This window comes from Anomaloglossus baeobatrachus, chromosome 1 (assembly GCF_048569485.1).
Source record: "Anomaloglossus baeobatrachus isolate aAnoBae1 chromosome 1, aAnoBae1.hap1, whole genome shotgun sequence".
Taxonomy (NCBI): domain Eukaryota; kingdom Metazoa; phylum Chordata; class Amphibia; order Anura; family Aromobatidae; genus Anomaloglossus; species Anomaloglossus baeobatrachus.
The window spans coordinates 597745513-597768229 of record NC_134353.1 but is presented as its reverse complement, the minus strand read 5'-3'; the positions used below and the strand labels follow the sequence as shown (position 1 = coordinate 597768229).

Below are 22717 nucleotides of genomic sequence, written 5' to 3'. Positions count from 1 at the left end.
AGTTTCTGGGTCGGGGTCAGAGTGGACTTGGGCAGATTGACAAGCCACCCGAATTGAACAAGCGTGGCGAGAGTGAGCGAGACACTCCGCTGACAGTCTGAACTGGATGAAGCCTTGACTAGAAGGTCGTCCAGGTAAGGAATCACTGCCAACCCCTGGAGGTGCAGAACCGCAACCACTGCTGCCATGACCTTGGTGAATACACAAGGGGCCGTGGCTAACCCGAAGGGGAGAACCACGAATTGGAAATGTTCCTCTCCGATTGCAAAACGTAGCCAACGCTGGTGTGAAACTGCAATTGGCACATGCAGATAGGCATCTCTGATGTCGATGGATGCTAGAAAATCTCCTTGGGTCATTGAGGCAATGACCGATCGCAGAGATTCCATGCGAAAGTGCCGCACCTGAACATGCTTGTTGAGAAGCTTGAGATCCAGGATGGGCCGGAAGGAACCGTCTTTTTTGGGGACTAGGAAGAGGTTTGAGTAGAAACCTCTGAACCGTTCCCGGGCGGGAACCGGAACAATTACTCCGTTGGCCTGCAAGGATGCCACGGCCTGAGAGAAAGCGGCGGCATTGGAGCAGGGGGGAGTGGACAGAAAAAATCTGTTTGGCGGGCTGGAAGAGAATTCTATCCTGTAGCCGTGGGAGATGATATCCCGCACCCACTGATCGGAGACGTGTTGAAACCACACGTCGCCAAAGTGGGAGAGCCTGCCACCGACCAAGGACGTTGCTGGCGCAGCCAGATAGTCAAGAGGAGGCTGCCTTAGTGGCAGCGGCTCCTCCGTTCTTCTGATGACGCGGCTTCGCGCGCCAGCTGGGTTTTCGATCCTTGGCTGAGTTAGTGGACGAGGCTGAGGGCTTAGAGGATGACCAGTTAGAGGAATGAAAGGAACGAAACCTCGACTGGTTCCTGCCCTGGACAGGTTTCCTGGTTTTAGTTTGTGGCAAGGAAGTACTTTTCCCGCCAGTAGCTTCCTTAATAATTTCATCCAGTTGTTCACCGAACAGTCGGGACCCTGCAAAGGGGAGCCCAGCAAGGTACTTCTTGGAAGACGCGTCTGCTTTCCACTCTCGAAGCCACAAGATCCTGCGGATCGCGAGGGAATTAGCGGAAGCCACCGCCGTGCGGTGAGAAGCCTCCAGAATGGCAGACATGGCATAGGATGAAAAAGCCGAAGCCTGGGAAGTTAAGGCAACCATTTCGGGCATAGAGTCCCTGGCGAGGGAATGTATCTCCGCCAGAGAAGCAGAGACTGCCTTAAGAGCCCACACTGCTGCAAAAGACGGGGAGAACGAAGCCCCTGCCGCCTCATATACAGATTTGGCCAGAAGGTCAACCTGGCGGTCAGTGGGATCCTTAAGTGAGGTGCCATCAGCCACAGATACAACTGTCCGGGCTGAGATTCTAGACACCGGAGGATCTACCTTTGGTGAATGAGCCCACTCCTTGACCACTTCTGGTGGAAAGGGAAAACGGTCATCAGAACTACGCTTTGGGAAGCGTTTGTCAGGACAGGCCCTGGGCTTGGTCACAGTGGCCTGAAAACTGGAGTGGTTAAAAAACATATTCCTTGCTCTCTTAGGTGAGGTAAACTGGTGTTTTTCTACCAGAGAGGCTTGTTCCTCTGACACTGGTGGATTGAGGTCCAGTACGGAATTAATGGACGCAATCAAATCACTTACATCCGCATCACCCTCAGATAGATCAATAGGGTACATAGAGGTAGCGTCCGAGCCCACAGTAAAGGCATCCTCCTCGCCCTGCACTTCAGCTCGTGAATCAGAGCCGTGGGACGAGGAAGGAGAAGAGTCCCTGCGTCTCCGTTTAGGAGGACGGGGTCCGGGAACAGATAAAAAATCCTCTGAGAGCTCTGCAGAGCGAGTTGGAGCAGCAGAAGCGCCCTGAGAAGGGGGCTGATGCATGGTCAGCAGAGACCGGGACAGCTGTCCCATGGAGTCGGCAAAGGACTGGGAGATAGCTTTAGAAAACGATGCTACCCAAGCCGGGGGTTCAGCCACCGGGACTGGAGCAGCCGGAGGGACCCCTGAGGAGGCTCCAGGCTGAGGCACTACCATGTTAGAGCAGGCATCACAATGTGGATATGTGCTCGGTTCAGGCAGAATGAGCTGACATGCAGTGCAAATAGAGTAAAGCCTTGCAGCCTTGCTCCTAGTGAGAGACATGCTGCTGAGGTGGAGGCTCTGCAGTAAAGAATACACTCCTTCTGAATGATCCCCAGAGAGTGTATAATAAAGTCCACAACCAGAGGTTGTGGCTTACCAGACCACTTTTGTGTGCTCTCCGGTTCCACAGCTTGGACCCCCAGACAGATGCAGTAGCCAGCGCCGATCAGTGTGTAAACGCTGATAAAATGGCGCCGGAGTGAGGAGGGGGGGCGGGGCCTAGTCCAAGAGCGGGAACCGGAGGGCCAAGGGGAAATACAGGGGAGGGAAACATCTCCTCAGAGAGGAGTGTCCTCCCCTCTGCTGAACGGCCGGTGGGCGCCGCCGCACTGTTCCCCTGCATGACTGACATGCAGGGGCAGTGAAATCGAAACTAGGCCGCATCTGAAGCCGGGGCCTAGATTTTTCCATGCGGCTGACGAGCAGGCACCCTCGGCGCGATTCTCAGGAAAAAAACAGAGAACCGGCCGGAAATCACAACAAAGTGAAATAACACACTCTCCCCACAATAAATGTACAAGGGACCCCTGAATAACGTCTCAATACTTAGCTTATGAGACGCAGGGCCAGGTCCCTGAGGAGTGAGCCCTCCGTCCGGCAGGATCCTGACAGGGCTGCGGATGGAGACCGGTCTCCTGCAAAGCAGTGAGAACCGTGATGGCTCCCACTTCAAGCCAGAGCCTCAGAGGATGGTGAAGGAGCGTGGCATGTGAAGGCTCCAGCCTTGTAAAATCAACCTTAACAGCACCGCCGACACAGTGGGGTGAGAAGGGACATGCCGGGAGTCCAGATTGGACCCGCTTTTCTTCCAAATCTTTGAAATTAAAAATCAAAAATCATATGAGAATGCATGTGTGTGTGTGACCTCCTGAACACAAAGCATTGAACTGGTTAGATTTGTCATCCAGGGGGTGTATATGCTCGGAGGGAGGAGCTACACTTTTAGTGTAGTACTTTGTGTGTCCTCCGGAGGCAGAAGCTATACACCCATGGTCTGGGTCTCCCATAAGGAACGATGAAGAAAAGAACTAAACATGTGATTAACAAAATACATGCAATTGCAATAATTTTCTGGGAGAAATACTTCATTTTCTTGAACAATTTCAAGGGTGCCTTAACTAAGCCATGACTGTATATAGTACCAGTCAAAAGTTGGGACACACGTGTAAATACAATGGTTTTCCTTGCACATTACAGATTCAGACTGAAGACAGAAAAATCACAAAGAAACACATTGAATCAAGAAGCAAAAAACACATGTGAAGGTAACTAGAATATGTGCTAAATTCCTCACAGTACCATCCTTTTACTCTGATGACAGCGTTACACACCCTTGCCATTCCCTCAAGCAGCTTTATCAGGTTGTCACTTGGATTGGCTTTCCAACAGTCTTGAAGGAGCTCACAGAGGGTTTGAATGTTATAATAAAATTTACAGTACTATTGCAGCACTTGAAACCTACATTCATTGGCTTCAGTTGTCCAATAATTTTAATATCTGGAATATCACTGAACCACGCAGCTGCCAAATTACGCTCGATTGTGATGTCCAAATTTAATGGTTGGAGCAGTTCTATTTCTGAAATTAGGGATCCGTTTTCAAACACGGTTCTGATAAAAAATGTAAAAAAAAGTGTAATATTCATTTAAAAAGTAATTTAGTTTTAGTGCTATATCTCTGCAAATTGCATTGCAGATATATTATGAATAAAATGACTCCAGTGTAACATGATTTGTTTTGCTACAGACCTGTATAACTTGAGGTCACTCAGCTTCACCATCATACAGTCAATTACAGGTGGAAGATTACTGCGAATTTTTGGTGTTATAATAGAAAATTGGTTCTTTATGTTGATGAGACCCAAATCTGCAACCAGTACATTTCTAGATGTAGAGGACTGTGGCATAATCACAACGGGGGCTTTAATGTTAATGTCCAAGGCTAGTCGAAAGCTGTGCTGGGTCATCTCTTTCACGCCACTGGCAGCTTTTTCTGCAGCATGTACTGTGGCTTCAGCTAACGCTTCCTTAGCTGCCTGGAAATTATTTATGAAAGCCTATAAAAAAAAATTAAAGAAATTCGTAATGCAACCACCGTATAATCAATCATGTAATAAGATATACCATCAATAGAATAATAAAGGTGATTTACCAAAAGGGCTGACACAAATTTATTAACAAAGATGACTTGTATGCAACCCACAGTCAGGATTATTGTACTATCCACGATGTTCATATCGCTGTAAGCAACACCTTCGGTGGCTCCAACGTAAGAGACCATTTTGAAACTAAAGACTTCTTTTCCAGTAATGTAAACAGCCTGAAAGAGTTAAAAGTCAAATTACAATAAGGAATTATAATTGTATATATTTTCTTCTTGTTAAATTTATATTAAGGCTTTAAGAAATTTCACAACTACACACCCTCCCAGCACAAATACCTTTTTATATTGAGCTTCAGAATCAGAATCTAGAATAACAATATTTTTTAATTTTGCCAGCACTTCTGTTGATGTTTTCTTCATTACCACTTCAGAATCGAGTCCTACAATAAAAAAAGATTGTATAAGAAGCAGAGTTGTGTGAATCGATTTGCAGGTCCCGGTCCACGAGCCACGTCCGTAATGTGTGATTGCTGGGCGGGTGACCCAAGACCATCCTGACATTGGTGGCTCTTCTTTTGATTTGCTGGCCTGACTCATTCACAAGTGCATGATGCTAAAACGATGACATCACGCCAGTCAAGCTAATCAAGAAAAGATTCATTGATGTCAGTCACTTCTTAGGGCTCCCGTCCAAGTAATAGACCTAAAGCAATTTGCACCAACTCTAGTAAAATGCTAAAAAAAAAAAAAAAGAAAAGAGAATCAACATAGAACTTTTGGTTTCCTTTATAGGCAGTTAGTGCCTTTTGTAGAATTAACTTATCTTTTATTGATTATGCTTGTTTATACATCGCCAACATATTGTGCAACGCTTTACACACAATACCTTCAACTGCCCCATTAGGGCTCACAATCTAAATTGGCTCTTTCTTCTCTATTATTAATTATTTATCTTATTAGTTGGTACAATGCAGGGTTTTCTTTTTTTTCTAAGCTCTTCCTGTTCTTAAAGATAGAGATCGGCTTAGTTAATTGTTTGCTGTTTTTTAGAATATGCTTTTAGCACTGATTTTACATTGCTTTGACACATGTAAGCTCCTGAATTTTCATCCGTATGAATTATACACCTCTGATCTCAACTCACTATGTATTTTTCCAGATGAGATATCTTTATACATATAATGTGCCCTGTACAAGTTGTCAATATTATGAATTAAAAAAATGAAAGTATACAGTTACTGAGGCTGTCTTTCCACAGGCTTAGAGGGAGAGTGCATACTGTCATTCCCCTCACCCTGTGCACATAAGTCGCAACTGGCGGAGGATCACAAACCACCGCTCCCCATGACATCACAGTCCTGTGCGCTGCTGGCTGAGCCCCACCCTTTTATACAGGGCTGCGCTTGACTGATACACTACACTACGTTTAAAGCACAGACAGGAAAGGTCTGTGCTTTGGACGGTCTGTAGCAGGAAGTAAAAGGCTGGAGGTCACATCACTACATGTTTTAACAGCAATTAAATTAGGAAGCTTGTCATTTCTTATAGGCATTATCATGTTTTAATAATCTGGAAAACCTCTTAAGGAACTATCTTAAGTGTTCTCTAGAGCAGTGGTAAGCAGCTGTTCAACTAAGGAAAAACAAAGTTCTTACTTTACCTTCAATACTTATTTCAGAAATTTTACACTTCTGTTCTCGAATAAAAACACGAAGGCATGACAGCTCGGCATATACATGTAGGCCTATAACATCATCATATTTTGATTTCTTCAGTGCTGGAATAGATATAAAAAAAAAAAAAAAAAAAAAGAATTTAGGACACTACTCTGTATAAATATATACCATATAATAAAATCAAAGACTAAATAAAAGTTTTGAGCCACATGCATACATTGAGAAATTGGTGAGCTTTGTACCCCAGGTACAAAAGCCAAAATCAGGAGTGCAACAATCAGATGGAAAGGTAAAATAGAAACACGGACTCCCCTACTGCATTTATCACCCACTCCTGGTTTTGGCTACAAATACAAAGGTTTAAAAAAAAAAAAATAAATCACCAAATGGTCTTAGCGTTTAAAGGAATTGTCAAGGTATACTTATGTCCAATTTTACATCAGGACACAAGAATATTATGACATGCATAATATTTGCTTTCATCTGTAACTACCGTATTTTTCGGACCATAAGACGCACTTTTTTCCCCTAAATGTTGGGGAAAAGTGTGGGGTGCGTCTTATGGTCTGAATGTGGCTGCGGGGAATGAGGGTGCTGCGGTGGAGCGGGTCATCGGGGGAAAGAGCAGGCTGTAGCAGCCTGCCGTGACCACGTGGGCCCGCTCATTACATATGCACGCCCATCCTCCCGCCCATTTCTCAGCGGTGAAGCCGGCGCTGACAGGTAGGCAGGATGATGGGCGGGGGGGTGCGCGCATAATTAACAGCCGGCCCGCATGATCACCCCTGGCAACTACAGCCTGGAGTGATCATGTGCGGCTGTATTCACCGCTCCCCGTGCATAATTATCAGCGCGGGGTGCAGTGAATCAGTACACTCACCCATCACCGTGTGTGGAGCCATCCCCCTGCAGCATCGCGATGTCTTCCTGTCTGTGAAGGTCAGCTGATCTGTGTAGAGAGCGGTGAGCACAGCGATGACGTCATCGCTGTGCGCGCCGCTAGTGTCCACACAGATCAGCTGACCAGCACAGACAGAAAGACATCGCGATGCTGCAGACAACGGTGACGGCTCCACTCAGCGGCGCTGCAGCTGAGACAGAGAGGAAGCTGATCGGTGCTGCAGGGAGTGAGGAAAGGTGAGTATAAACGTTTATTTTTTTCCTGTGCCATAGGATACAGGCCATATACCAGGATGGGGGCATTTTATGAGCAGGGTGGGGGTATATGAGCAGGATGGGGGTATATGAGCAGGATGGGGGCATATGAGCAGGATGGGGGCATATGAGCAGGATGGGGGCATATGAGCAGGATGGGGGCATATGAGCAGGATGGATGGGGTATATGATCAGGATGGGGGTATATGATCAGGATGGATGGGGGTATATGATCAGGATGGATGGGGGTATATGATCAGGATGGATGGGGGTATATGATCAGGATGGATGGGGGTATATGATCAGGATGGATGGGGGTATGTGAGCAGGATCATATACAAGGCAGGAGGATCGTTACCAGAATGGGGTACCTTAGTAGAGAATTTGGGGACATTACCCCCATAACAGTGTCAGCAGCAGATCCTCGCCCCATAACAGTGTGTCATGACAACATTTTTTAGTTAAAATTTTATTTTCCTATTTTCCTCCTCTAAAACCAGGATGCGTCTTATGGTCAGGTGCGTCTTATAGTCCAAAAAATACGGTATACTAAACATGCGCTATGTCAAATTGAGTAGAAGAGTTTGACTGGACAACCCCCTTAAAATTATTTTGATCCATTCTTAAAAAAAAAAAGTGGTCCAATAGAATCTCTTTTAAAAGCCCCTCACCCCAGTCTACTTACCTTAATAAAAAGTGCCAACATTATTAGAAATCATTTTTAGACACAAAATTCATATTTAAAATGATCATATTTTAAAAAAAAAAAAATCACCGAATATACATAAATTGATACTACATACAGCGGGGAAAATAGGTATTTGATACACTGCTGATTTTGCAAGCTTTCCCACCTACAAAAGATGGAGAGGTCTGCACTTTTTATCATAGGTACACTTCAACTGACAGAATAAAAAAAAAATCCAGAAAATCAAATTGTATGATTTAAATAATTAATTTGCATTTTATTGCACAAAATAAGTGTCATCACCTAGCAACGAGAATTCTGACTCTCACAGTCCTGTTATTTTTTCTTTAAGAAGCCCTCATACTCTGCACTCATTACCTGTATTAATTTCACCAGTTTGAACTCGTTACCTGTATAAAACAAACCTGTCCACACATCAATCACACGCCAACCTCTCCATCATGGCCAAGACCAAAGAGCTGTCTAAGGACCCCAGGGACAAAATTTTAGACCTACACAAGGCTGGGATAGGCTACAGGAAAATAGGCATGCAGCTTGGTGAGAAGACAGCAACTGTTGGCACAACTATTAGAAAGATGACTGTCAATCTTACTCAGTCTGGGGCTCCATGCAAGATTTCGCCTCGTGGGGTAAATATGATTCTAAGAAAGATCAGAAATCAGCCCGGAGCTACACAAGAGGGCCTGGTCAATTACCTAAAAAACGCTGGGACCACAATCTCAAAGATTACCGTTAGTAACACATTACACAGTCATGGATTAAAATAATGCAGGCACACAAGGTCCTCCTGCTCATGCCAGCTCATGTCCAGGGCCATTTGAAGTTTGCTAATGATCATCTGGATGATCCAGAGGAGACTTGGGAGAAGGTCATGTAGGCAGATGAGACCAAAATAGAACTTTCTGGTATCAACGTGTTTCGAGGAAGAGGAAGGATGAGTACAAACCCAATAACACTGTCCTAACTGTGAAGCATGGAGGTGTAAACATCATAATTTGGGGAAGACAGGATGAATGCACCATACTGAAGGGCGGATGAATGGGGTCATATATCATGAGATTTTGGTCAACACCCCGTTCCCTCAGTAAAAGTATTGAAGATACATGCTGGTTCTCCCAGCTTGACAATGACTTGAAACACACAGCCAGGGATACTAAGAGGTGGTTCAATAAGAAGCATTTCAAGGTCTTGGAGTGGCCTAGCCAGTCTCCAGACCAGAACCCAATAGAACATCTTTAGAGGGAGATAAAACTCAATGTTGCCAAGATACAGTCCTGAAACCTGAGAGATCTGGAGAAGATCTGTATGGAGGAGTGGGCCAAACTCCCTCCTATAGTGTGTGTGAAAACTTGGTCAAGAACTACAGGAAACATCTGACCTCTGTAATTGCAAACAAAGGTTTCAGTACCAAATATTAAGTTCTGTTTTTCTATTGTATCAAATATTTATTTCATACTAGAAGGTGGCCCGATTCTAACGCATCGGGTATTCTAGAATTTATTGTGTAGTTAATGTATGTTTTTTGTTATATATATTGTTTTTTTTTGTGTGTAGTTGCCAGTGTTTGTGTAGGGCGCTGTAAATGTTCTGGGTGTTGTCTGGGTGTGGGGGTGAGAGCGGTGTTGTTTGTGTGTTGCGTTGTGTGTGTTGCATTGTTTGTGGAGTGCTGTGTGTCTGCAGCATTGTGTGTGTGTGGTGCTGTGTGTGTTGCGCGGTTTGTGTGGGTGTGGAGTGCGTGTGTGTGTTTTGGGGGAGGTATGTTTTGTGCAGTGTGTGTGTTGCGCAGTATGTGCGTATATTTGTGTATGCCGCGGTGTTTGTGTGTTGGGTGTTGTGTGTGCCGCGTTGTCTGTGTGTGGGTGTCTGTGTAGGGCGGTGTTTGTGGTTCCCAGTGTGTGTGTGTGGTGTGTTGTGCGGTGCGCGTTTGGCGGTGTGTGTGTTTTGGGGGGAGGTGTGCACCCCCATCGTGCTCCATCCCCCATGCTGCGCACCCCCCATCGTGCTCCATCCCCCATGCTGCGCACCCCCATCGTGCTCCATCCCCCATGCTGCGCACCCCCCATCGTGCTCCATCCCCCATGCTGCGCGCACCCCCATCATGCTCCATCCCCAATGCTGCGCACTCCCCATCGTGCTCCATCCCCCATGCTGCGCACCCACCATCGTGCACCATCCCCCATGCTGCGCAACCCCCATCGTGCACCATCCCCCATGCTGCGCACCCCCCATCGTGCTCCATCCCCCATGCTGCGCACCCCCATCGTGCTCCATCCCCCATGCTGCGCACCCCCCATCGTGCTCCATCCCCCATGCTGCGCACCCCCCATCGTGCTCCATCCCCCATGCTGCGCACCCCCCATCGTGCTCCATCCCGCATGCTGCGCACCCCCCATGCTGCGCACCCCCCATCGTGCTCCATCCCCCATCGTGCTCCATCCCCCATGCTGCGCACCCCCCATCGTGCTCCATCCCTCATGCTGCGCACCCCCCATCGTGCTCCATCCCCCATGCTGCGCACTCCTCATCGTGCTCCACAGTCACACATCAGACAGTATACACGCACACATCTGATCGCATACACTCACACCCCACTTCTCCCTGTGCCCTCCGGTGGGCGGTCCCAGCAGCTGTGCTGCACGCCGTGCTCCTCTGCCTTCTGCCGACACTCACAGATCCGATCGCAAACACTCACACATCAGAACACATGCACACATCCGATCGCATACACGCACACATCCGATCGCATACACGCACACATCCGATCGCATACACGCACACATCCGATCGCATACACTCACACACACACTGACGATATCGCACATACGCGCTCACACACTCACAACATCCGGAGATAACACATGCTTCCGGCCATGTGATCCTCCGGCAGGTCCTGGAAGGTCACTGCACGCACAGTATCGCCGCCGAGAAGTAAGCGATATCACTGGATGCGATCTGATGTGTGTGTGAGGTGTGTGTGAGAGTGAGTGAGTGTGAGTGAGTGTGATCTGATGTGTGTCTGTTCTTATGTGTTTGTGTGTGTGTGTGTGTGTGTGTGTGTGTGTGTGTGTGTGTGTGTTCCGCCGCTGCAGGACCTTGATGCGCTCACCTGCTCCCGGTCGGCATCTGGTGAGTATGACTGCGGGGTCTTCTTTCTTCTGTCTTCTCTCTTCTGGGGGTGCCCGCTGCCTATAATGAAGTGTCTTGCAGTGTCTAACTCTTTCACCGCTGCATGACACTTCATTATTGACCGCAGCGTATGCCGGATCCCTGCACATGTGTACCGGGAGCCGGTGTTCGCTGGTAACCATGATACACATCGGGTAACTAAGGGAAGCGCTTCCTATAGTTACCCGATGTTTATCATGGTTGCCAGCGTACACCGGCTCCGTCACGATCCCATGGCCGAGCGGTCGATGCGTGCGGAGGGTCGGGGCGAACGGCCAATCCATACGGGGGCGGGGCCAGGCCGAGGCGAGCGGCCAATCCGTGGGGGGGGAGTGGCCAGGCCGAGCCCAGCGGCCAATCTGACAGTTGTCACTCTAACGACACTGTCACGGTGACACTGTCACAGTGACACAATTTTGGAGCAAGACAGACAGACAGACAGACAGAATAAGGAAATTATATATATATATAGATAATAAAATTAAAATAAATTATTTAAAAATCATACATTGTGATTTTCTGTTAGTTTTTTTTTTTTTTTTAAATTCTGTCTCACGGTTGAACTTACCTATGATAAAAATTACAGACCTCTCCATTTTTTCTAGGTGGGAAAACTTCCAAAATTGGCAGTGTATCAAATACTTATTTTCCCCACTGTAAACTTTGCTGTTTCTTCTACACCCAGAAATTTAATGTACACGTTCAACTTCGTCTCAAAAGTACAAAAATATTTAAATTCTGCAAGATTTTCTTTTCCGCTGCAGTTGGATAATCATGTCCCAAGTCTTACTTAATTTCTTTCTTGGACCCTCCCTTTTTTCCTCTTCCTCCTCATCTACTTCTTGGACCAGCGGCTCAGGTTCCTTGTTTTCAGACTGAGGTATGAGATTGGTAACAAAGCTCATAGTATTCAGAAGAGCCTCCGTGTGGAGATATACATCCAAAGATGAGAAGTTTACCTATTAAAAAATGTTCAAAAAAAGAAGAATCCTTTCTAACATTTGTCATATCTGTCAGAACTGGCTGTATGTTCTAATAACCGCTTATTGCTTAAGATATCATAAAATATCTGTTGCCAAACATACCTTTATTGACTGTTCAATATTTTTGTAAGTAGTCTTGAATTCTGGACCATTTACATCTGCCTAAGTATACAAAATATCAAATATCAGTAAAACTAAAAAATATCAAACTGGAAAAATGTGAAAAATAAATTAAGATGTTAACGTATCTATCCTTTTTTCCTCCATACCTTAATATATTCCATGATTAAAAGATCATCTGTTGTATTATCCAGCGTTGTGATGAGATAAACAGGTTTCTCTACATCATCTTAAATGGGAATAAAAGACAGAATGTTTCCCAATATTAGAATGACATTCAAACAGAGAAATTTGGGAGTCAATGATCAGTAAGACTTTACCTGTATACTGGGGACACTTAAGTGCAATCTCTCTTAGAAACGCATTTGCTGACATATCAAATGTTCGTATATTAAGTTCTGTGCCAAGCCCGAAAATCTCCATTTGCAAGACAGTTGTTTCGGTATCTTCAAACAGGCTACACAGCTGTAGTACTACCTGTTAGATACAAAGCGTTATAACCCACAGGAATAATAACTGTGGTAAGAATGATTACAATACATTCTAAAATATACATTTTTATTTTTGGGTTAATTTTTAAGACTTACAACTGGTATTTCAAATCTCATCTGAAACTCGGTCATGTTTTTTAGAGTCTCTTGCTTTGTCAGTTTCTTCCTTCTCGTGCTGTTACTCCTGCTCAATGAGCCGTTAGTGGTTTCAAAGAAAGGCATTTCTTCATCAGGACTGGTGGGTGCATCATAGAATTCATCGCACTCCGATTCTAAATCTGCAAATGTGCATTACAGAGAAAATTACCAAAATACATTTTACTTCCGGTTGAAAACTTACACTGTGGCAAGTCCATTTTTGCATGCATGTGTTAAAGTTACTAAAAACACTTTGGTTAGAGAAAAAGAAACTGCACAAACTCTGATCACTGTGGTATATCCTAAAAAACTGCTACATTTAGGCATACTAATGTACACATGTATTGAAAACTATTTACAATTCTAAAATCAAACTAAGTTTAAATGCAGGGGTTGGCCACTACTTGTCAAGTCCCTGTCATGTGAACTATCTGCCATAGATAAGCTTTTGCTCTTCCAAATCCTGCTGTAACCTGAACGGTTCTTCTGGTCACATGATCTCTGGTTAACAATCTAATTTCTGTGATGTCATGTGAAAATCTCAGTTTCAGAGTCTCAAAACTGTTGGGTGTGCATGGCTTGGTATGTAGTTGGGCTGGCTTACCATGTGGGTGGATGTGGCTCCAATGAGCAGAGCTCACACTGATCCTGTACATGATGTTGCAGACGAAGGGAATTTTGTTTACTTACCGTAAATTCCTTTTCTTCTAGCTCTAATTGGGAGACCCAGACAATTGGGTGTATAGGCTATGCCTCCGGAGGCCGCACAAAGTATTACACTCAAAAGTGTTAAGCCCCTCCCCTTCTGCCTATACACCCCCCGTGCTCCCACGGGCTCCTCAGTTTTGGTGCAAAAGCAAGAAGGAGGAAAAAGAATTATAAACTGGTTTAAAGTAACTTCAATCCGAAGGAATATTGGAGAACTGAAACCATTCAACATGAACAACATGTGTACACAAAAAAACAGGGGCGGGTGCTGGGTCTCCCAATTAGAGCTAGAAGAATAGGAATTTACAGTAAGTAAACAAAATTCCCTTCTTCTTTGTCGCTCTATTGGGAGACCCAGACAATTGGGACGTCCAAAAGCAGTCCCTGGGTGGGTAAAATAATACCTCGTAAGAGAGCCGTAAAACGGCCCTTTCCTACAGGTGGGCAACCGCCGCCTGAAGGACTCGTCTACCTAGGCTGGCATCCGCCGAAGCATAGGTATGCACCTGATAGTGTTTCGTGAAAGTGTGCAGGCTCGACCAGGTAGCCGCCTGACACACCTGCTGAGCCGCAGCCTGGTGCCTCAAAGCCCAGGACGCGCCCACGGCTCTGGTAGAATGGGCCCTCAGCCCTGATGGAACCGGAAGCCCAGCTGAACGGTAAGCTTCGATAATTGGCTCCTTGATCCACCGAGCCAGGGTTGATTTGGAAACCTGTGACCCTTTACGCTGGCCAGCGACAAGGACAAAGAGTGCATCCGAGCGGCGCAAGGGCGCCGTACGAGAAATGTAGAGTCTGAGTGCTCTCACCAAATCTAACAAGTGCAAATCCTTTTCACATTGGTGAACTGGATGAGGATAAAAAGAAGGTAAGGAGATATCCTGATTGAGATGAAAGGAGGATACCACCTTAGGGAGAAAATCCGGAACCGGACGTAGAACCACCTTGTCCTGGTGAAACACCAGGAAAGGGGCTTTGCACGACAATGCTGCTAGCTCAGACACTCTCCGAAGAGAAGTGACTGCTACTAGAAAAAACCACTTTCTGCGAAAGTTGTGAGAGGGAAATATCTCTCATTGGCTCGAATGGTGGTTTCTGAAGAACCATCAGAACCCTGTTTAGATCCCAGGGTTCTAACAGCCTCTTGTAAGGTGGAACGATGTGACAAACCCCCTGCAGGAACGTGCGTACCTGTGGAAGCCTGGCTAGGCGCTTCTGGAAAAACACAGAGAGCGCTGAGACTTGTCCCTTAAGGGAGCCGAGCGACAAACCCTTTTCCAGTCCAGATTGAAAGAAGGACAGAAAAGTGGGCAAGGCAAAAGGCCAGGGAGAAAAAACCCTGAGCAGAGCACCACGACAGGAAAATTTTCCACGTCCTGTGGTAGATCTTGGCGGACGTTGGTTTCCTAGCCTGTCTCATAGTGGCAAAGACGTCTTGAGATAACCCTGAAGACGCTAGGGTCCAGGACTCAATGGCCACACAGTCAGGTTGAGGGCCGCAGAATTCAGATGGAAAAAACGGCCCTCGAGATAGCAAGTCTGTTTGGTCTGGTAGTGTCCACGGTCGGCCGACCGTGAGATGCCACAGATCCGGGTACCACGACCACCTTGGCCAGTCTGGAGCGACGAGGATGGCGCGGCGGCAGTCGGTCCTGATCTTGCGTAACACTCTGGGCAACAGTGCCAGCGGAGGAAACACATAAGGGAGCTGAAACTGCGACCAATCCTGAACTAAGGCGTCTGCCGCCAGAGCTCTGGGATCTTGAGACCGTGCCATGAACATTGGTACCTTGTTGTTGTGCCGGGACGCCATGAGGTCGACGTCCGGCACCCCCCAGCAGCGACAGATCTCCTGAAACACGTCCGGGTGAAGGGACCATTCCCCTGCGTCCATGCCCTGGCAACTGAAATAATCTGCTTCCCAGTTTTCCACGCCTGGGATGTGAACTGCGGATATGGTGGATGCCGTGGCTTCCACCCACATCAAAATCCGCCGGACTTCCTGGAAGGCTTGCCGGCTGCGTGTGTCGCCTTGGTGGTTGAAGTATGCCACCGCTGTGGAATTGTCCGACTGAATTCGGATCTGCTCGCCCTCCAGCCACTGCTGGAACGCTTTCTGGGCAAGATACACTGCCCGTATGTCCAGAACGTTGATCTGAAGCGAGGACTCTTGCTGGGTCCACGTACCCTGAGCCCTGTGGTGGAGAAAAACCGCTCCCCACCCTGACAGACTCGCGTCTGTCGTGACTACTTCACAGGATGGGGGTAGGAAGGATATCCCCTTCGATAATGAAGTGGGAAGAAGCCACCACCGAAGGGAAGCTTTGGTCGCCTGAGAGAGGGAGACGGTCCTGTCGAGGGACGTCGGCTTCCTGTCCCATTTGCGTAGGATGTCCCATTGAAGGGGACGCAGGTGAAACTGCGCGAAAGGGACTGCCTCCATTGCTGCCACCATCTTCCCCAGGAAGTGCATGAGGCGCCTCAAGGGGTGTGACTGGCCTTGAAGGAGAGATTGTACCCCTTTCTGTAGTGACTACTGCTTGATCAGCGGAAGCTTCACTATCGCTGAGAGGGTATGAAACTCCATGCCAAGATATGTCAGCGATTGGGCCGGTGTCAGATTTGACTTTGTAAAATTGATGATCCACCCGACACCCTGGAGAGTCTCCAGGGAAGCGTCGAGGCTGCGTTGGCATGCCTCTTGAGAGGGTGCCTTGATCAGTATCCAAGTACGGGATCACCGAGTGACCCTGAGAGTGGAGGACCGCTACTACAGTAGCCATAACCTTGGTAAAAACCCGTGGGGCTGTTGCCAGGCCGAACGGCAGTGCCACGAATTGCAGGTGTTCATTTCCTATGGCGAAGCGCAAGAAGCGCTGGTGCTCTGGAGGAATCGGTACGTGGAGATAAGCATCTTTGATATCGATCGACGCAAGGAAATCTCCTTGGGACATTGAGGCGATGACGGAGCGGGGGGATTCCATCCTGAACCGTCTGGTTTTTACATGTTTGTTGAGCAGTTTCAGGTCCAGGACCGGGCGGAAAGACCCGTCCTCCTTTGGGACCACAAACAAGTTGGAGTAAAAACCGTGGCTCAGTTGCTGAAGAGGAACCGGGATCACCACTCCTTCTGCCTTCAGAGTGCGCAGCGCCTGCAGAAGAGCCTCGGCTCGCTAGTGAGGCGGGGATGACCTGAAGAATCGAGTCGGGGGACGAGAGGTGAACTCTATCTTGTAACCGTGAGACAGAATGTCTCTCACCCAGCGGTCTTTTATTTGTGGCAGCCAGGTGTCGCAAAAGCGGGAAAGCCTGCCACCGACCAAGGATGCTACTAGAGGAGGTCGAAAGTCATGAGGAAGCCGCTTTGTTAGCGGCGCCTCCGGTGGCCTTTTAAGGACGTGACTTAGACCGCCATGCATCAGAGTTCCTTTGTACTTTCTGAGACCTTTTGGACGAGGAGAATTGGGACCTGCCCGCGCCCTGAAAGGACCGAAACCTCGACTGCCCTCTCCTCCGTTGGGGTATGTCCTGTTTGGACTGGGGTAAGGATGTATCCTTTCCCTTGGATTGTTTGATGATTTCATCCAGACGCTCGCCAAACAGCCTGTCGCCAGAATTTGGCAAACTGGTTAAGCGCTTTTTGGAAGCAGAATCTGCCTTCCATTCCCGTAGCCACAAGGCCCTGCGGAGTACCACTGAATTGGCGGCCGCGACCGCCGTACGGCTCCTAGAGTCCAGGACAGCAATAATAGCGTAAGACGCAATTGCCGAGGTCTGGGTGGTAATGGATGCCACTTGTGGCGCGGCCGTGCATGTGGCTGCTTCAATTTGTGCTTGACCTGCTGAGATAGCTTGTAGCGCCCATACAGCTGCGAATGCTGGGGCAAAAGAAGCTCCGATAGCTTCATAGATGGATTTCAACCAGAGCTCCATCTGCCTGTCAGTGGCATCCTTGAGCGAGGCCCCCTCGTCCACTGCAAGTATGGATCTAGCCGCCAGTCTGGAGATTGGAGGATCCACTTTGGGACACTGAGTCCAACCTTTAACCACGTCAGGAGGAAAAGGATAACGTGTATCCTTAAGGCGCTTAGAAAAAACGCTTATCTGGACAAGCATGATGATTCTGGACTGCCTCTCTGAAATCAGAGTGGTCTAGAAACATACTCGGTGTAAGAGAAGCTGACTCCTCCGCCGGAGGAGCTGAGGGAGAAATATCCAGCATTTGATCGATGGACGCAATAAGAACGTTCAGTATGGCGTCCCCGTCTGGAGTATTAAGATTGAGAGCGCCCTCAGGATCAGAATCCTGATCAGCTGTCTCCGCATTATCAACCAGAGATTCCCCCCGCTGAGACCCTGAACAATATGATGTCGAGGGAAATTCTAAGCGAGCCCGCTTAGTCGGTCTGGGGCTGGGGTTTAAGTCAGAACCCTCAGCCTGGGATGTATGAGATACCCCGGGAGGACATTGTTGGTCCAACTGAGGGGGGCCAGGGAACAATGATTCAACAGAGTCCCTTTGCTGAGATACCGGCCTGGACTGCAAGGCTTCTAGTATCTTAGCCATAGTCTCAGAGAGTTTTGCAAACTCCGTCCCCGTCACTAGGACAGTGTCAATAGGTGGCTCCCCCTGGGCCCCTCTTAGCAGAGGCCCTGGCTAAAGAAGTGTCACCGGGGCCGAACATTGCACACAATGAAAGTCAATGGAACCTGCCGGCAGCTGGGTCGTACAAGCGCCGCAGGCAGCATAATAAGCCTGTGTTTTTGGCACCCCTGCCTTTTGTGGGCGCCATGCTATTGTTTTCCCTGAGTAACACACTAGGGTATATAGCCAGAATGAACTGTGCTCATACAGTGTAAAATATATACTAAAAACAAATAATGTATCAGTACACTACAGCACCATGAGGCTAGCACCACAGGTGCTGCTTACCATCCGCCTAAAGCGGTTATGAGGCCACCAGAGACCGTGTCTGGGTCTCTCAGGGTTTGTCCCTCTCTGCAGCGTCGTAGGAGCTGACAGGAAATGGCTGCGGCGTCCTGACGAGAGGAGGGAGCCGTGGGCGTAGCCGAGGTGCTCACACTGTGCACAGTGAGGGGGGTGGAGTATGGAAATCATATTCCAGCCCTCAGTGCTGCTCTTCCGTGCAGCGTCCCGCCCTTCCCCTGCCTGTCAGGGCTGAGGGCGGGAGAAAGGGAAACTAGGCCGCAAGCCAAGCCGGGGACTCGAGTATAAGCGTGGCCGCCAAAGTCCCCGGCGAACTACAAGTCCCAGCCGCGCCGCAGTTTCCCATGGCAGCGGCGGTTAGCGCGGTAGCCCCTACATATAAACACACTCAGCGACGCTGAGTGTGTAATGGCACAGTTTAACCCGGACCCCCGGTGCACTAGCACACCCAGCAAAGCTGAGGTGTTGCCGTGCGCGGTCCCCACAGGGATACAGAGTACCTTCACGTAGCAGGGCCATGTCCCTGAACGGTACCCGGCTCCTATCCAGCAGGCTCCACAGGAGTTGTGGATGAAGCACGGTCTCAGTGCCTGGAGACCGATAGGATCCCACTTCACCCAGAGCCCTGAGGGGGATGGGGAAGGAAAGCAGCATGTGGGCTCCAGCCTCTGTACCCGCAATGGATACCTCAACCTTAACAACACCGCCGACAAGAGTGGGGTGAGAAGGGAGCATGCTGGGGGCCCTATATGGGCCCACTTTTCTTCCAACCGACATAGTCAGCAGCTGCTGCTGACTAATCTGTGGAGCTGTGCTGTGCGTGTCTGACCTCCTTCGCACAAAGCAAAAAACTGAGGAGCCCGTGGGAGCACGGGGGGTGTATAGGCAGAAGGGGAGGGGCTTAACACTTTTGAGTGTAATACTTTGTGCGGCCTCCGGAGGCATAGCCTATACACCCAATTGTCTGGGTCTCCCAATAGAGCGACAAAGAAACAGCTCACTATTGTAGTTGTAAATACACAGCAAGGTGTATATATATATGTACTCCCTTACTGTGCAATGTATATACATCTTGCTGTATTCTCTATATTATATACATTCATTTCTATCTCTCTCCTCATCCAATCGATTCATCCCATTCATTCATTGTGTCATGCAACCATCCATCCAAGGTGATGGTGTTCTGGTGCTTTGTGCATTACTTTTGTTCCTTTTAAGGGTGGCTTTATATGCTGCAATATCCTGCCCGATATCGCTAGCATGAGACCCGGCCCCATCATTTGTGCGCAACGGGCATATCGCTGCCCGTCGCGCACAAAATCGCGCACCCCCGTCACACGTACTTACCTGCCCTTTGACATCGCTGTGACCGGCGAACCGCCTCCTTTCTAAGGGGGCGGTCCGTTCGGCGTCACAGCGACGTCACTAATCGGCCGCCCAATGAAAGCGGAGAGGCGGAGATGAGCGGGACATAACATCTCGCCCACCTCCTTCGTTCCGCATTGTGGCCGGAGGCAGGTAAGGAGATGATCCTCGTTCCTGCGGCGTCACACGTAGCGATGCGTGCTGCCGCAGGGACGAGGATCAACTTCGCCCCAGCGACAGCAGCGATAACTGGCAGCGGACCCCCATGTCAGCGAGGAGCGATTTTGGACGTTTTTGTAACGATCCAAAATCGCTCCTAGAAGTCACACGCTACGACATCGCTACAGCGGCCGGATGTGCGTCACAAAATCTGTGACCCCAACGAGATTGCTGTAGCGAAATCGTAGCGTGTAAAGCCCGCTTAAGGCCCATTTCACACATTCGGCATTTCGCCAGATTGCCGGTTCCGGCACACTCCAGTACAGTGTAATACAGTACAATGGAATCGCGGCAACCTCCGGTCACATGCTGTCATGTGACTGGAGCATGTGACCGGAGCTTGCCACGATGCCATTGTACAATATTAACACTGTACTGGAGTGTGCCGGATCAGTCAATGCGGCGAAATGCCGGATGTGTGAAACGGCCCTAACCGTGTCCTGTACAGGAGATTGTGCTAAGCTGTGTGTGACGCTGGGGGTGGAGAGGGAGAGGCCTTTATTTGGAGATACAGTGGGTGGGCTCACTAGTGTCTTGCCGCCCTGCACAAGGAATGATGGGAAAGTCAGAAGTTACCAGAGGATTCTGAAGAGGAAGTGATGGCTGTGACTGCAGAGCTGGTGTCAGGGCGCAAAAAGTGAGGCAGAAAGGCATAAAACTACATGAAACTTGGCAGAAATGATATAGGAGAAATATCTATGGGCATTTTCCTTAAGCATTTATGGCAAAAGCAGTGAATGTGTCACAGGAGTGGACAGCTTCTTTAAACATATTTTATGACACTTCTCACATGCTATGGTGTTCTTTCTTGGGGCTTTATAAAGACTTTTACTATGCCTTTTAACTACATTATAGGAAGATAACCATTTACGTCCTTACCAGATTCAATGATTGATTGAAGAGCAACTAAATCAGGATGCTTTGCAACAAGCTGAGGTGTTGTCATTGGAGGGGACTTTTGGTTCTATAAAGTTGGGAAGATATAAGCATATAGTTCAGGACTTTGAAGAGACAACTTGAGGCTATGCACCCACGTGTGCGCTCTGCACCGCAGCGTACAAGGTCCGCTTCAGAGCGCAGCTGAAAATCTCTGTTCTGAAGCGCCTGGTGCCTGCAGAATTCGTGCACTCTGAATGCTGCCTCTCCCTATAGACAGCATGCAAAGCGCACGAAAGAAGTGACATGTTACTTCTTAGAACACAGCGATTTGGCAGCAGCCGAATCGCTGCGTTCTAATACGCCACGTGGGCATGGGTTAGGCACAATCTTCATACATTGTGCTGGGGATGCAAGACGCATGCAGTTACGCTGCGGTGCAGATCGCAGCGTAACTGCATGAAAATACGCTACGTGGGCACAGAGCCTAAGGCTTCATTCACATGTCAGTATTTTTCCATCAGTGTTTGTATGCTAAAGCCAGGAGTGAAACTTATAATGACACCTTTTCTGTGTTTTGGAGACACTCCTGGTCTTGGCATACAAATACTGATGAAATTCTGACCAAAAATACTGATGCGTGAATGAAGCCTATGGAGCTATTTGAATGTTATATCAGCATTAAGTCTTCCAACAATCTACATTCAATTCAGATGAATCTGTACAAGATTTTATAATAAAAAAAACCCCCAGAGGAACAAGGCAGGTTCATGATTTTTACAGATTCAATGTAGATAACGCTAACATTTGCCCCCCCCCCCCCGCCATTACTATATTAAAAAAAAAAACGTATGTGCCTAGTCTACTGCAGATAATTTTTCATGCAAGAGCAGATCAGTAGTTTTTCATGTAGAAGTAAGAAACATGAGTACTAACATGAACTTTCTTTGGCGATGGAGATGGTGCAGGAGAAGACTCTGGTTTGGGAATACTATCAATTAGTTCCAATACACCTCTGAGCTTCTGATCGGAAATCTTTACAGAGAGTACGGGCAGCTCCCCAAACAATTTAAATCTATAAAAGAACACAGGAGAAAAATACATCAAACGTACCATATTCAATATGTGCTAAATTTTTTTCTCAAATGGTTCACATTTTAACTTTTCCTTCTTAATTACACAATGATACATATTCATTATATTAATTCAGTCTCTTTTTAAAGACTCTATCCTGAATGCAGCAGCCAGGATCATATTTTTGGCCAGCCTCTTCACCGATGCCTCCACCTTATGCCAGTCATTGCACTGGTTTATCCATTCACTACAGAAATCATTACAAACTTAACTCTTTCACCCACAATGCTCTACACAGTTCTGCACCACCCTATATCTCATCCATCACCGCTATCACCCTACACGTGCTCTTCATTCTGCAACTGATGCAAGTTTAAAATCTTCCATAATCCGAACCTTGTACCTCCATCTCCAATACTTCTCTCATGCTGTGCCAGTATTCTGGAATGCATTACCCCAAACCATCCAAATATTGCCTAGCCCCCCATTTTCAAGAATGCTTTAAAAACACCATTTCAACTTACTAACCTAAGGGGTACTTCTCACATAGCGAGATCGCTACTGAGTCACAGGTTTTGTGACGTTCCAGTGACCTCACCAGCGATCTCGCTGTGTGTGACACTAAGCAGCGACCTGGCCACTGCTGTGAAATTGCTGATCGTTACACACTGTTCTGGTCGTCGGGCTCCCGCAGGGCAGCACACATTGGTGTGTTTGACACCTTACCCATCGACCTCGTTCGTGACTCACGTAAGCGTGCATCATCGTTGTTTTCCGCGCCCTCTCTGTTCCGATTG

The 22717-nt window shown here is 47.8% G+C and overlaps 1 protein-coding gene across 1 annotated transcript in view; it reads right to left on the bottom strand.

Moving 5' to 3' along the window:
• The window catches only part of VPS13A (vacuolar protein sorting 13 homolog A), a 368017-nt gene that overhangs the window by 170790 nt on the left and 174510 nt on the right, over positions 1-22717 (bottom strand). The window contains exons 23-34 of the mRNA XM_075318171.1: positions 21783-21921; positions 20850-20934; positions 12689-12870; positions 12422-12578; positions 12251-12330; positions 12084-12143; positions 11789-11957; positions 5954-6070; positions 4630-4733; positions 4342-4509; positions 3939-4246; positions 3653-3800 (exon numbers count right to left, since the gene is read on the bottom strand). Of these exons, the coding sequence (XP_075174286.1) occupies positions 3653-3800; positions 3939-4246; positions 4342-4509; positions 4630-4733; positions 5954-6070; positions 11789-11957; positions 12084-12143; positions 12251-12330; positions 12422-12578; positions 12689-12870; positions 20850-20934; positions 21783-21921 (1717 nt within the window). The remainder of the gene's footprint in view (positions 1-3652; positions 3801-3938; positions 4247-4341; positions 4510-4629; positions 4734-5953; positions 6071-11788; positions 11958-12083; positions 12144-12250; positions 12331-12421; positions 12579-12688; positions 12871-20849; positions 20935-21782; positions 21922-22717) is intronic.